Here is a 13,949-nt window from a genome sequence, read left to right as displayed (position 1 = left end):
CCAGGGAAATGGGATTTCAAGTAAAAATAAAATCACCTAGAAAAATACATGGCCACCAATCCAGGCTTACAACTGCTCCAGGCAGGCTGAGCCTTCTTATTGGTCAGCCCAGCTTGCTAACCTGGAGCATAGTCTTTACAGCAGGGCCCATGCTTCCTTCCCTAGGAGTTGAAATTATTATAATTATAGTCATAAAATCTCTCAGGACTAATTAGGGCACCATCTTGAGTTGATTACTCCTACCTGTGGGGTAAGAGGACTCATGCATTGAATTTCTATTCACTCCATAAATTGAAACTCAACACATTCAATCTTACACAACAGTTAGAAATAATGAGGGGAAAATTGTAAATTGCACACATGCTCAATTTGATACTTAATATGCTGAAAGGGCAGCTATTATTTATGAAGAGCCCCACGCTGCAGGCCGCCTGTCCTCCTTGATGGGGCTCAAGCCTTTACAACTGCACTCGGATTCCTTTCCACCCAAGGGGAAGAAGAGGTCTCTGATTCTCAATTTGAAAAAGGCCTCTGGGCACCTGTCCTTGTTATTGCTGGTATTTTTTTTATGCTTGTGTCTCTATTTCCCTGTGGTGTCAGTGAAGAGGTTTAAAGTCTGTCAAGATGAAGCTGTAAGATGGGAAGTCACAGAGGCTTGGGAATCACCCGTTCTCGAGGCCAGGCCACTGGGCAGAGTTACTTGGCCAGTGGTGTGTCACCCTTAGAAAAGTGTCCCCAACCATCAGAGTCCAATCCTAGGCTAAGTGGAGGTCTTCTGTGGATTGGCCTTGCAAACTCTGCAAACGTTACACATGATTCTATGTGCACACTGACCTAAAGTTCAAATTACCCAGACTTCTGTCATGTAGATTCTCAAACTGGAGCATGCATCAGAACACCTGGAAGGCTCCTTAAACCAGGATTGCTGGCCCCACCCCCAGAGTTTCTGATTCAGTAAGTCTGAGAATTTGCATGTCTAAGGAGTTCCCAGGTGATGCTGATGGAGTGAGTCTGAGATCCACTCTTAGAAATACAGCTTTAGAGAATGGAATTTTGAGTAGATTGGCATGCCCTCCTAAGATTTAAAAAGGAACACTTAATCTAGTCACTCTTTGTTTCCAGACAGTGGCTCCAAAGCTGGTCCAACCGTATTTACAAGGCACCACCAAGTCTGAACTCCATGCAATCATGACTGCTGGGTTCTCTACTATTGCTGGAAATGTCTTCGGCCTATACACTTTTTATGGGGTAAGAATGTTTGGGGATCAAATAATGGAAAATACAACCTCTTCTTTCTTTGCTATTGTCATTTCTTTCTTTTTCTTTGCCATTGCTGCTCCAGATCTGCTCCATTGGGTAAGGAGGCCCAAAGAGTGTCCTTTTTGCTGTATCATTGGTCACAGTTCATTGGCATTTGGATGGAGTGTTCACTTTTATATCCCTGCCACCTAAATGTGAAACATATCCCACCATAGTGTAATGAAATCATATTATGAGATTACTTGGCTAAAACATAAAAATGTAAAAAAAAAAAACCTATTACACTAAGGAAGGCAGTCTAAACCAGAGGTCAACAAAGTATGGCCCATGTGCCAGTTCTAGATCACTCCTCTTTTCTGTAACTGAAGTTATACTGGAAACCAGCTACTCTTGTTTGTTTCTCTCTGGCAGCTTTCATGCTGCAGAGTTGAGTAGTTGTGGCCCAAAAAACCAAAACTATTTACACTCTGGCCCTTTACAGAAAAAGTTTTCTGACCCCTGCACTAGGGCAGTGGTTCTCAACACTTACTGCACATTAGAATCCCCTGGGAGCTTTTAAAAGCCCAAATACCCAGGCCCATAGCCCAGAGTAATTAAACCAGAATCTCTTGGCATGAGACCCAGGCACCAATATTGTTTTAAAACTCCTCAGATTCCAATGTGCAGCCTGTTTGAGAGCTGGTGGTCTATAGCATACGGATGGAGAGCCTTGTGCTAACTGGTGCATGTGCCCCCAGCACAGAGCTGACAAGCCACACATAGATGCAACCCCCATGGGAGAAATGGAATAGCACAGCAGCTATGTAACTCAGGGAACTGGGCGTTCTTACAGGATAGGCGAGTTTCACTCCAGGTCTTCATCTGGGCCTCAGAAGCCCATCAGCAGGAAGAGGGAAGAGGAAAAGGGCAAAGGAGGCCTCAGGAATAGCAGTGTGACTGGATCGCCGGATCATCCACTCTGCCACCACCGTTGGAATGCTACCTGTAAAAATGCACTGGGGGAATGGGAGTGGGGAGGGTGCTGATTCTGGAATTCTGAAAAGATAGAGAAGAGAATCCAGAAAGAATAAGGGTCTGCGGAGGGAAGGGGAAAGAGTTTAAATAGAGCTCCAGTGAAGAAATGGAAATGGCTTACAGATTACAGGGACTCTGGATAAAGGAGTATTATGTAAAGGCACAAACTTTCAGAAGAGCAAAAGGAAGACAGAGACGAGTGTGTCCGTGCCTGCACCCCAGACATCCCCTATCTACACTGGTGATGAATGAAATATGGGCTCTAGGGACTATTTGAACATTCAAAAGGACAACAGAGAGGTGGAGGAGTCTTCTTTGAAGGTTCCTACAGCACAGGATTGATTCTCTTCTGAAATGATCATACGTTGGTTCTGTGCTTCTCCCCAAAGATGTGGTCAGTTCACAGAGATACCTCCCTTCTCCCTCTGGCTCTCATGGTGATGCCAACTTGGGTCACTGAACTCTCCCAAGCCTCCGAAGAAACATCTTTTTCTGTCGTAGACGCAATTCCTGCTCTTCTCTTCCCTTGTAAGGCTTTTGGGCCATGCATTCTGAACACAACAGAAAAGCTAAACCTAAGTTGGCCTTCTTTCTCCTAAAATGACAGATTTCACCCATCCACTTGTTAACTGCTTCAGTTATGTCAGCGGCCGCATCATTGGCTGTGGCTAAACTCTTTTGGCCTGAGACAGAAACACCTAAAATAACCGTGGAGAATACCATGAAAATGGAAGTTGGGTGAGTGAGTTACGTTCACCTAGTTAATGCCTATACAAGCTGGGGCAGGGGGCAGGGAGGGGCTCCAAATTCAAAGTACAGTGAAAAATTGCGTAGAGAGCACGATGAATTATGGTATTAAAGTGAACTTAATTTCCCAGCAACTATTAGACTTCATCCAAATAAATCTTGTTCAACCCTTGAAAACTTCTTTTTTTCATTGAAGTATAGCTGACATACAATATTAGTTTCAGTTGGGCAACATAGTGATTTGACATTTATATACATTATGAAATGATGACCACAGCAAGTCTAGTAACCATCTGTGACCATAAAGTTATCACCATATTATTGACTATATTCCTTATGCTGTACACTACATCCCCATGACTTATTTATTTTAAAACTGGAAGTTTGTACCATTTAATCCCCTTCGCCTATTTCGCCCACCCCTCTCCCCTCTATCGACTATCACTTTGTTCTCCATGTCTATGAGTTTGCTTCTGTTTCGCTGTGTTTATTCATTTGTTTTTGAGATCCCACATATAAGTGAAATCATACAGTATTTGTCTTTCTCTGTCTGACTTATTTCACTTAGCATAATACCCTCTAGGTCCATCCATGTTGCCACGAATGGCAAGATTTCCATTTTGGAATATTTGGAATGTCAGAATAATATTCCATTGTATATATATACCACATCTTCTATATCCATTCATCTATCGATGGGCACTTGGCTATTGTAACTAATGCTACAATGAACATAGGGGTGTGTACATCTTTTTGAATTTGTGTTTTCATTTTCTTTGAATGAACACCCAGAAGTAGAATTGCTGGATTGTATGGCAGTTCTATTTTTAATTTTTTGAGGAATCGCCATACTATTTTCCATAGTGGCTGCAGCAATTTACATTCCCAGCAACGGTGTACAAGAGTTCCCTTTTCTTCACATCCTCACAAACACTTACTTCTTGTCTTTTTAATAATAGCCTTTCTGACAGGTGTGAGGTCATAACTCATTGTAGTTTTGATTTGCATTTCCCTGACATTAGTGATGTTGAGCATCTTTTCACATGTCTGTTCACCATCTGTATGTCTTCTTTGGAAAAATGTCTATTCATGACCTCTGCCCATTTTTCAATTGGACTTTTTGTTTATATTGTATTAAGTTGTATGAGTTCTTTATATATTTTGGATGTTAACCCCTTATTGTATCTATCATTTGCGAATATCTTCTCCCATTCGGTAGATTGCCTTTTCTTTTCGTTGATGGTTTCCTTCACTGTGCAAAAGCTTTTTAGTTTGATGTAATTCCGTTTGTTTATTTTTGCTTTTGTTGCCTTTGCCTGACGAGATAGATCCATAAAAATATTGCTAGGACCAATGTCTAAGAGCTGACTGCCTATGTTTTCTTCTAAGAGTTTTATGGTTTCAGGTCTCACATTCTAGTCTTTAATCCATTTTACATTTATTTTTGTATATGGTGTAAGAAAATGTCTTCATTTCATTCTTTTAGCATGTAGCTGTCTAGTTTTCCCAACACCATTTGTTGAAGAGATTGTCTTTTCCCCCTGGTATATTCTTGCCTCCTTTGTCATAGATTAATTGACCATATACGCAGGGATTTATTTCTGGGCTCTCTATTCTGTTCCATTGATCTCTGTGTCTGTTTTTGTGCCAGTACCATATTATTTTGATTACTATATAGATTGTAGTATAGTTTGAAATCAGAGAGGGTGGTGCCTCCAGCTTTGTTCTTCTTTCTCAAAATTGCTTTGGGTGAAAACCTTTCTAAATACCTGAATGTCATTACATTTCCTTGACTTCAATGTTGATATTTTATTTTCAATATAGTGTGGTGTTCATTTAGCTTTGATTTAAGACTGTTGCAAAACTATAGGATGACCATTTCTGGAAGTGTCTTATATAATAGGGAAAGAAGCTGTGTTATAGGTATCCTTAACCCCTCTTCGGTTCATTTTCTTTTGCCCTGTGCAAAACAAAGAAAAAAAGGTCTAAAGGACTAAGGGATTTAGGATGTTCAAAAGTATTTCATTAAATAACAGAATCCATCAACCAATATGTTTCTGAGATTCATCTCTTGTTTGTATGGAGGGAAAGATATAACCATGAATGAAAAAGCAAGTTGTCAGAGAATATATATATATGGAATATGTGTGATTCCACTTATAAAGTTAGCAAATGTGTAAACCTACACAACACATTATTTATGGATGCAGACACATAGGGAGATTGGAAAGAAAGGGAATGATAAGCAACTTAGGGAGCCAGGTACCTCTGAGATGAAGAGAAGAGGATGATATTAAGGAAAGGCACAGGGTGGGGGACTCAAAGGTAAGGGTGACAATCCATTTCTTAGGTGATGGATTTCAGGCCTTCCTTGAATTATTAATTCTTATACCATGAACATTTTATAAATATTCTCTGATAGGTACCGTTACATGTAATTTTTGAAACCTACAGTATTCATATCTTTTACTAATTTTTAGTTACAAATGCCCCCAAATTAAAAGAGTAGTATAACAGACACCCCTATGCCCTTCACCTACACTCAGCAATTATAAACTCTGTCATGATTTCATGGAATTCAGGTGAGTATTTCGACCAAGGCATGGACATCTCTATGAATGAGCTCTGTTCATGCCATTTCTACACCTGTGATGTCCATCCACTGACAACTCCTTGGTAATTCTGCCATTGCTATTTTTTGATAAAGTGATTCGAGGAATCTTCTAGAAGCCGCATCACAGGGAGCATCCTCAACCATCTCCTTGGTGGCACACATTGCTGTGGGTCTCATTGCCTTCCTGGCCCTGTTGTCTTTTGTGGATGCAGCCCTGTCCTGGTTTGGAAACATGTTTGACTACTCACAACTGAGTTTTGAGGTATAATTCTATCATGCTTCTCCTCCATTTTGTTTCTGCCTATCTTTGTTTAAAAATAAAATGGGTTCGTGAATCGGCTGCCCTAACTGCCTCCAGTGCACTCTTACACAATGCACAGTCCTATCATGTATCCCCCATCTTCCCACCCTCTTTCTCTGTCTCCCATCACCCTCATTCCCCCAACAATCATTCTCTCCATCCTGAGAATCCAGGTTACTTCAAATGACTCAATTCCAACCTTGACTCCTAATGGATAAAGATGGACAAGGGCATGTGAAGGGATTTCTGTGTCTACAGGAGACACAGAGGGGGTGGGAACAATCCTGTCATGAGGGTTAGGGAGAAGAATGGGAGCAAATCACTACTCTAATAAAGTGTCTATTTTTGGTTTTTGTAGATAATATGCTCCTATATCTTCATGCCCTTTTCCTTCATGATGGGAGTGAACTGGCAAGACAGCTTCATGGTTGCCAAACTCATAGGTTATAAGATATTCTTCACTGAAATTGTGGCCTATGAGCGCCTCTCAAAAATGGTGTATTTAAGGGAAGAGGCTGGACCCAAATTTGTGAATGGTGTGCAGCAGTATATGTCGGTGAGTAAATATTTTGATTTTTCAGTGCACTTCTTTATCACGTACATGCGCTCATCAAATAGTTACTAGTGCCTCTGTGTGTCAGGCCAGGCGTTTGGGATATACTGAGGAACAAAACAGACTCCAAATCCCAGAGCTCATGGAGCTCATAATGAACATAGCGCCTCATAATTTTCAGTGATGTTGACTTAATCCTTGTCTGTGTGTGTGTGTGGAGAAGCACAGCTAATCCTTACCACTGTGATCATTTACTGTTGAGCTCTGTGGATCCAAACCCAGAGTCATATGAGCTGGAATCAATCCATCAACAAACATTTATGAATGCCTTCTGTGTGCAATGTACCTAGGTACTGAGGCCTCAGCATTGAACAAGTGACGAGGCCTCTGCCCTCATGGGACTCATAGTCTAATGATCATGAAGGGCTCTTCCTTTCAGCTTAAGGAATTCCAGGAACTCTGAGAAACCGCCTAAATGCAACATAGTGCCTGGACATGCTAAAGCAGTGGTGAGACGCAGTCGCTGCTCTCCAGGTACATGAGGGAAGAGACGGAGCTCAGCGTCTCTGGTCTGAACCTTTGAGACGAGCACCCCATAACTATGTCAGGACTTCAGGTCAACAGCCTGCAAGGAGATGCTCATGTCTGCTTGGCCTTGGATGGGATAAGGGAACTCAGGAGAGGCTATTACTTAGGCCATATTTGCAGCTGAGTCTCCACCTTTTATTTTCCTGAAGAATAGAAAGAATTGTCACACATGCGAACTCTTAGGGAAATGGTGAACATTTCTGTCCGCCACCATTACCCATGGAAACAATCCATTTGGAATTAATGTCTTAGGCACATACTGGGCTTTAAAAGGACAGGGGAGGGGAAGCATGCTGCCCAAGCTTCTAATTGAGACGGCCCAGTCTGAACAGCCCACCACTCTCCCAGCCTCCCAAGACCAAACATGCAAATTTACTCCCACGTATTACACGGAATAACAGCATACTCCAGGAGAGTGCTGATTTGTGTGCTATCATGAGGGGCATTTGGCCCACACCTCTGATATGAACAGTGTCTCTGTAGGTCTCCCGTTTCTCCAACGTTCATTCTTCAGCTGACCACGCAGTGGGGCTTGGCCAAATGTCCTCATTCTCTGGATGCCGCCACAAACCAGCTTCCCTGCCAAAAGGAAACAATAGGCTAAATTAAGTGAAATGTTGGTCATCCCCAACTGCCAGTTGCCAGGAGAAAACAGTTTTGTTAATGAGCAAAGCAAGCTCACAGTTCTGGCAGTGCTGAGCAGGTTTGTGAGCAGGTTATTAAGAGGATAGAGACAGGACAGTGGAGCTGATTCGGGTTGGGGGCGAGCCCAACCAGGGGCAGGAGCTCAGAGGACGTTTAGGAATATGAGCTCAATGGCTTCTGTTATTCTTGAATCATCATGGGAAAAGCATTTTGTTTTTTCCCAATTTCTTATTTATAATCAACAAAATGGAGATGGGTCCCTGCAATTTCCGTTTACCAACCAAGAAGTGGTGGGAGTATCCCAACAGTCTCCGGGAAAAGGTACCACATGATTGAAGTGTAAGATCTGGGTCCATGAGGCAAAAACCCAGTGTTATCCATTGAATTATGCCCATTGCTGACCTCCATCTAAGGTAAGAGATCAGAAGGTCTATGTCGCACTTTATTACTCCAGTTTCTCGTTCTTAAAGATAATACTTGCATGTTTGTTTCTTTGTTTACACGTAATACATTTCATGGTACAGAATTCAAAAGGTACAAAAAGGCATAGAGGGAAAAGCGAGTCATCCTCCCTATTTCCCTGCCACTCAGCTCCTCTCCCTGTACCATATTATGCTCACTGTTCTTAGCCTTGCTCCTTGCACTTGATAAGATATCTTGAATGCCTTTCCGTACCAGCGCCTGTGACATAGTATCCTGTTGTATGAGCACACCATAATTTATTTTAACCAGTCCCTTGTCGATGAACACTCTTACCAATTTTTTGCTATTGGAAGTAGTGCTACAATGCCTGTCCTTGTACATATGGCATCTTTGTTCATGTGCGAGGAGAGCTGTAGGATGTATTATTAATTTCCTACTGCAGTTCTTTCCATCACGTAATCTTGCACATTTATGGGCAAAGACAAACGGGAATCATCCCAGCCTCCTTTTCCTCTTATTATAAAACCCTGTGTGACCACATCTGTGTCCCTCCTCCAGAGATCCCCAGAAAGGAGAAAGAGGAGTCTCTAGTGCTTTATGCCATCTCCCTCCCCGTGGTCTCTTAATAAGCTTGACTGTTTCTGAAGCCAATAGAACAATGAAAAGCACTAGCCAGAGCAGGGGATGAGGATGAGTTTCCAGAAACAGTGGACTGCTCAAATACGTGAAACATTTTTTCGTTGCCTGCTGTGCACACACTGAATGAAAACATCAACAAAGGAGTTTTCAGAAACCCTGAAAAGAAGAGGGGCCTTATCAACAAAAACTTACCATGACCACTTGAGTCTTGAGTGTGAGCTTTAAAAAACCCGGTTAGTGAAAGAAAAGGCACTGCCAGTTTTAAATGTAGCATTGCCCTGGTTTGTTCTTTGAACCAAATCGTCGAGTTTTCAGGATTTGGGGGGAAAAAAATTACTGCCTCAATTGTGTGGGTGCCTTTGCCAGATTGGGGGTGCCTCTGGTGAACAACGAAGTGCACTGGATCTTCCAAGCCTCATGGAGTCCGTCCTTCAACCTGAGAAAGAACTATCTAGCCTGAGCAGCACCTCTTGGCTTCAGAGGCGGGGGGTCATGCTCACACTTCTACAAAGTCACCTTCCGCCTTCTCAGGACCCTGTGAGAGCACAGTCCATTCTCCCACTTCCAAGTGGGCACCTAATATTCCTATGGGACAGTCAGAGCTGAGGAACAAAGAAAGGCAAACACAAACCATGGCCAGAGTGAAAGGGCTTCTGTGGTATCTGTGAGCTTCCTTTTTACTAATAAGATTCCTTTTACATTATATCGTTTTTACATATGATTTACATGCAAAAAAGGCCCATTTTTGGTGTCCATGTGAGTTTTGACAAATGTGTCACGTGTGTAACCACGACCACAATCAAGATGTAGAACGTTTCCATCACACCTAGAAAACCTTCCTCATGGCCAGTTGTAGTCAGTAGCCCCCCACCCCGACCCTGACCCTGTCCCAGGCACCCAATGATCTTTCTTTCACGATAGATTAGTTTAGCTTCTTCTAGAATATCATGTGAATGGACTCAGCCTTCATATTGTTGCATGTAGTAGTATTCTAGTTTATGGAAATCCAAAATTTGTTTATCCATTTGCCTGTTGAAGGACATTTGGATTATTTCCAACTTGGGACTATTAGGAATAAAGCTGCTATAAATATACATGTGCAATCCTCTTGTGGGCATATGTGTTTATTTCTCCTGGCAAAATCCCTAGGAGTGAGATTGCTGGCTCCTGCAGGCAGTGGATGTTAAGTTGATAAGAAACTGTCGTGTATGTTTGTATTTTACCAACAGGCTGTGCCAGTTTACATTCTCACCATCAATGTACAAGAGTTCTAGTTGCTCCACGTCCTCACCCACACTTATTGTTGTCCATGTTTTTAGCCATTTTAGTAGATGTGTAGGGGTATCTCATTGTGTTAACTTGCATTTCGCTGGTGACTAATGCTGTCAAACATCTTCTCATGTGCTTATTGGTCATTTGCGTATCTTTTGTGAAATCTGTTTATTCATTTATTAGGTGCTTGTCTTATTATTACTGAATTATAACAGTTCTTTATAAATTCTGAATAAATCCTTTGTCAAATAAATGTGAATATTTTCTGGGACACATTTTGTTTCTTCAGCAGCTGGTCCTCTGCCTGGCACATTATAGCAGGTGGCCAGGTCACGCTGACTATTAAAATTATCATTGAGCAGAAAGCAACATTTGTAGAGGCCAAGACTACCAGTTCCAACTCCTTTGTAGAGAGTCTCTGACTCCACACAGCCCCTTTCTCTCCATCGAAATTCAAGGGGAGATGGAAAAAAAGAGTCTAGGAAGCAACAGGTGTTTGACACCACTCACTGTACAATTATCTGTCAGTATTGATCCCCTAGTCAGAATAGGAAGCACGGTTAGGGTGTCAGATTTACTAAGCTGGGTCACACCATGTATGCATCCATGTGTTTATGCTTATTTACAGATTCGTTCTGAGACAATTGCCACTTATGCTCTCTGTGACTTTGCCAATATCGTTTCCCTAGGAATAGCAATCCGCGGACTCAGTAAGTGAAAAGAATATTCTTCAACAACAGATGTGGTGTAAACACGCTTCTGATCTCCAGGTTGCTCTGTGACATTATTCAGGTCAGGAAAAGAAGGCCCTGCAAGAGCTGTAAATCCTTTGGGGTCTATTTGTTATCCCTGCTCTGCAGTATAGTTTCCCTACGTAGACCCAAGCTAACATCAGGAAGGATTTGCCCAAATGTACTGGTGCTTCTCCAGCCAGGGGTGACACATAGGTTCCACTTTGCATGCCAGTTCCAATAGATTTATAATGGCCACCTGGAGAAGGATTCTGAGATCCAATGGAAGTTGTGGGAAAATGCTGTGATTAATTAGTGGTGTCTGCCATGGGCATAGAAGTGGATGGTGACAGATGAGTGGCAGATGTTTTGGATCCTCCCTTGTGATGCATTTGCCTTGCCCAGCCCTCAACATGCTGTGCGAGCCCTTTAGATGAAACTTAGGACTTGTTTTTTCTGTAGAGAATGGAAGTCTCTGGGCCTTTCGCTGTGGACAAACTTCTTTTCGTCCCACACCAGAGAACTTCTCTGGATGTGGAACTCATCACTAAGCTCTTCAATCTTGAATTTCCCAGCTAAGTTTTAAGAAAAGGAAAAGTCAGCTGATCTGAGACTCCAGCCCCAGAACAATTCTCAGAGCCTGGGAATTTGGAATTCTAATCAATAAGCCTCAACATTAACCTCTCTTACTTGCTTCTGTGTTACCCAGCATCCATGGCTCCTTCCAGAAAGCATGACATCGCCTCAGGGGCAGTGAGAGCTCTGATTGCAGGGACCATCGCCAGCTTCATGACAGCCTGCATCGCAGGTACTGCTTCCGGTGTTTGTGTCCTGTCTCCCTGTGCCCGCAGCTTTCAGGGGGGCAGTGCCTCCAACCCGCATATGCAGCGTATGCTGTGCAGAGAGCTGAGAGACAGAGCTGCTGTTAAGCCTTTTATGAGCAAAATGTGTGGAGCGTGGTGGAGAAGCTAAGAACAGAAGGAGAGTTCAGTGACTTTGTTAATTAATAAAATCAGTGGCGCTCTGTTCCACTTCTAGGCATACTCTCCAGCACTCCTGTAGACATCAACTGCCATCAGTTTTTAGAGAACGCCTTCCACTCCAGCTCACCTAAAAACACAACTGATGTAGTGTCTTGTTGCCAGAGTCTATTGAGCAGGTATTGTGTTCTTGATTATAACTTCTTTCTATCAGTTATTAATTAAAAATTAGACCTAAAGACCCCTTCCACATATTTTTATAACTTCGTAACTCTTACATTATTTAAATATAAGAACTTGTGTGGCAATTCTAGCCACCTTTCATTTTGACTTTTCTCAGCTAAGACCCATAACTATCTAGTGCCCCTCAAGCATTTCATATGCCCTTGCTATGTATTAGGCACTTGGTATGAATTAACTCACTTACATCATGCAAACACTGTCTATGTCAGGCACTATTGCTTTTTTAAGCATTGTGTAAAATCAGGACTTGGGGAGGCTATGTCACTGACCCAAGCAAAATGAGCGCAAGCACAATCGAGATACAAAGACCCAAGAAAATTTGGGTCTTTCCACCCACAGAGCCCATGCCCTTAACTAGTACTGTAGTATTCTAGTACTAGTTACTAGGTGCTGCCTCCCTTTCAAGGGGATCAAGCAGTGCAGGCTGTCCCGACAACATGGTGATGGTGATGGGCTATGGTGGATGAGGGGCTGCCAGTGACCCATGCCAGCCACCCCCACCCTCTACAGTTTCTATTGGTAAAATCACTAGCCCACCCCATCTGCCCTTCTTAATGTGCAAGCGTTTTATACCAATGAATTCTATCCTTTCTTTGTTTATTCTGGAGGAAATAGGGGGAGTCCTTGAGGCCAAGCAGGATTTGAGAGTCAAAACTAATTCTTTGGTGCCTCTGTCCTTAACCCACCCTAACCTGAGTGTGAGGGGGGATATCATCTCCCAGTCCTATGCTATTTTAATGTGTCATCTTCTGCTCATCTACTGTTTCCATCTTCTAAAGCTGAGCTAACTGTTTCATTCCACTTTCTACCAGCACTGTTGCCAAGGGTCCCGGGGAAGTCATCCCAGGAGAGGACCACAGCCTGTATTCTTTGAAGAACTGCTGTGAATTGTTGATTTCACCAGCATTGAACTGCAGTTGGATCCCTAATTAATTTTGAGTTCAGCCAGTTCTCCAACAGAACTCTAAGTACAGATACTAACCTTTCTGCTTTGGGGAGAAAAAGAAAAGCTGTTCTCCACAGATTGATACTTCCATCATGGAATCAGCTTTAACTGGAAAGAAGAAAAATAGGAGTAAACCCTTCAGATCTAGAGCATCTTCCTCCTCTCCTCAGCCCCTTCCCTGCTGAGAACTACTATTGTGTCCCAAAGTGAGATGGTGTCTCCAGTCCCAAAAATGTTTTCTGACCTTAGAATTTCAGAACATTTAACCAGAACACAAGTATAAATGATGGCTCACCACAACTGGGCTACGACTCAGCCAACCCACTGTGAGTCTCTAAGTACTCCAGAGTGACTCATTTTAAAAACGTCTCAGGTGAAGTCTCTCTGCATTCACGCTGGCTGACCTGAAATAGCCTAAACTTGAATCTCACATGGAGGAGGACCGATCACATATCACCCACTCATTCTCTGCCCTGAGGAAGTCCTGCAGAAGTCAGGAGTCCTTCAGGAGAGTGCCTAGACCATTCCAAAGCTAGGTTTTAAGTCCTGTGTGCTTAAACTTATACCAGTCTGCTTAAGCTGAACTATACTGCAGTAATAAATAATTCAAAAACCTTGGTGGCTTACAAGTTTACTTTTCACTCATATTATGTGTTTACTGAGGGTCAATTTTGGCCATACTCCATGTTGTCTTTATGTCTAGGACCCAGGCTAAAGGACCAGTCCAGATGTGGGGCACATTGGTCTTATGGGAGAAGGAAAAGAAAGGTGGGGACCACACGATGGCTCTTAAAACTTCTGCTCACAAGTGACACCCTTCACTTCCACTACACTCCGTTATCCAAAGCTAGTCATGTGACAAGCATGAGTCAATGGCCATAGATGATTTATCTTGTCAGAGGGATAGTGAATGTTTTGAAGAAATAATATGGTATACCACATGGGTACATAATATCCATATCTCCCTTTAAGAAGTCAGCCTGTTATAGGGCA

At 42.6% G+C, this 13,949-nt stretch overlaps 1 protein-coding gene across 1 annotated transcript in view; it reads left to right on the top strand.

Annotated features, from left to right (window-relative positions):
• Positions 1 to 13,571, top strand: part of LOC131419936 (solute carrier family 28 member 3-like) — a 73,770-nt gene extending 60,199 nt beyond the window's left edge. Inside the window, exons 17-24 of the mRNA XM_058565530.1 lie at positions 1,123 to 1,248; positions 2,882 to 3,012; positions 5,729 to 5,897; positions 6,295 to 6,492; positions 10,685 to 10,766; positions 11,497 to 11,595; positions 11,826 to 11,946; positions 12,823 to 13,571. Coding sequence (XP_058421513.1) covers positions 1,123 to 1,248; positions 2,882 to 3,012; positions 5,729 to 5,897; positions 6,295 to 6,492; positions 10,685 to 10,766; positions 11,497 to 11,595; positions 11,826 to 11,946; positions 12,823 to 12,943 — 1,047 coding nt within the window. The 3' untranslated portion in view covers positions 12,944 to 13,571. The remainder of the gene's footprint in view (positions 1 to 1,122; positions 1,249 to 2,881; positions 3,013 to 5,728; positions 5,898 to 6,294; positions 6,493 to 10,684; positions 10,767 to 11,496; positions 11,596 to 11,825; positions 11,947 to 12,822) is intronic.
• Positions 13,572 to 13,949: the final 378 nt, after the last annotated feature.

This window comes from Diceros bicornis, chromosome 22 (genome assembly GCF_020826845.1).
Source record: "Diceros bicornis minor isolate mBicDic1 chromosome 22, mDicBic1.mat.cur, whole genome shotgun sequence".
NCBI classification, from domain to species: Eukaryota; Metazoa; Chordata; class Mammalia; order Perissodactyla; family Rhinocerotidae; genus Diceros; species Diceros bicornis.
This window is presented reverse-complemented; position numbering and strand designations above follow the sequence as displayed.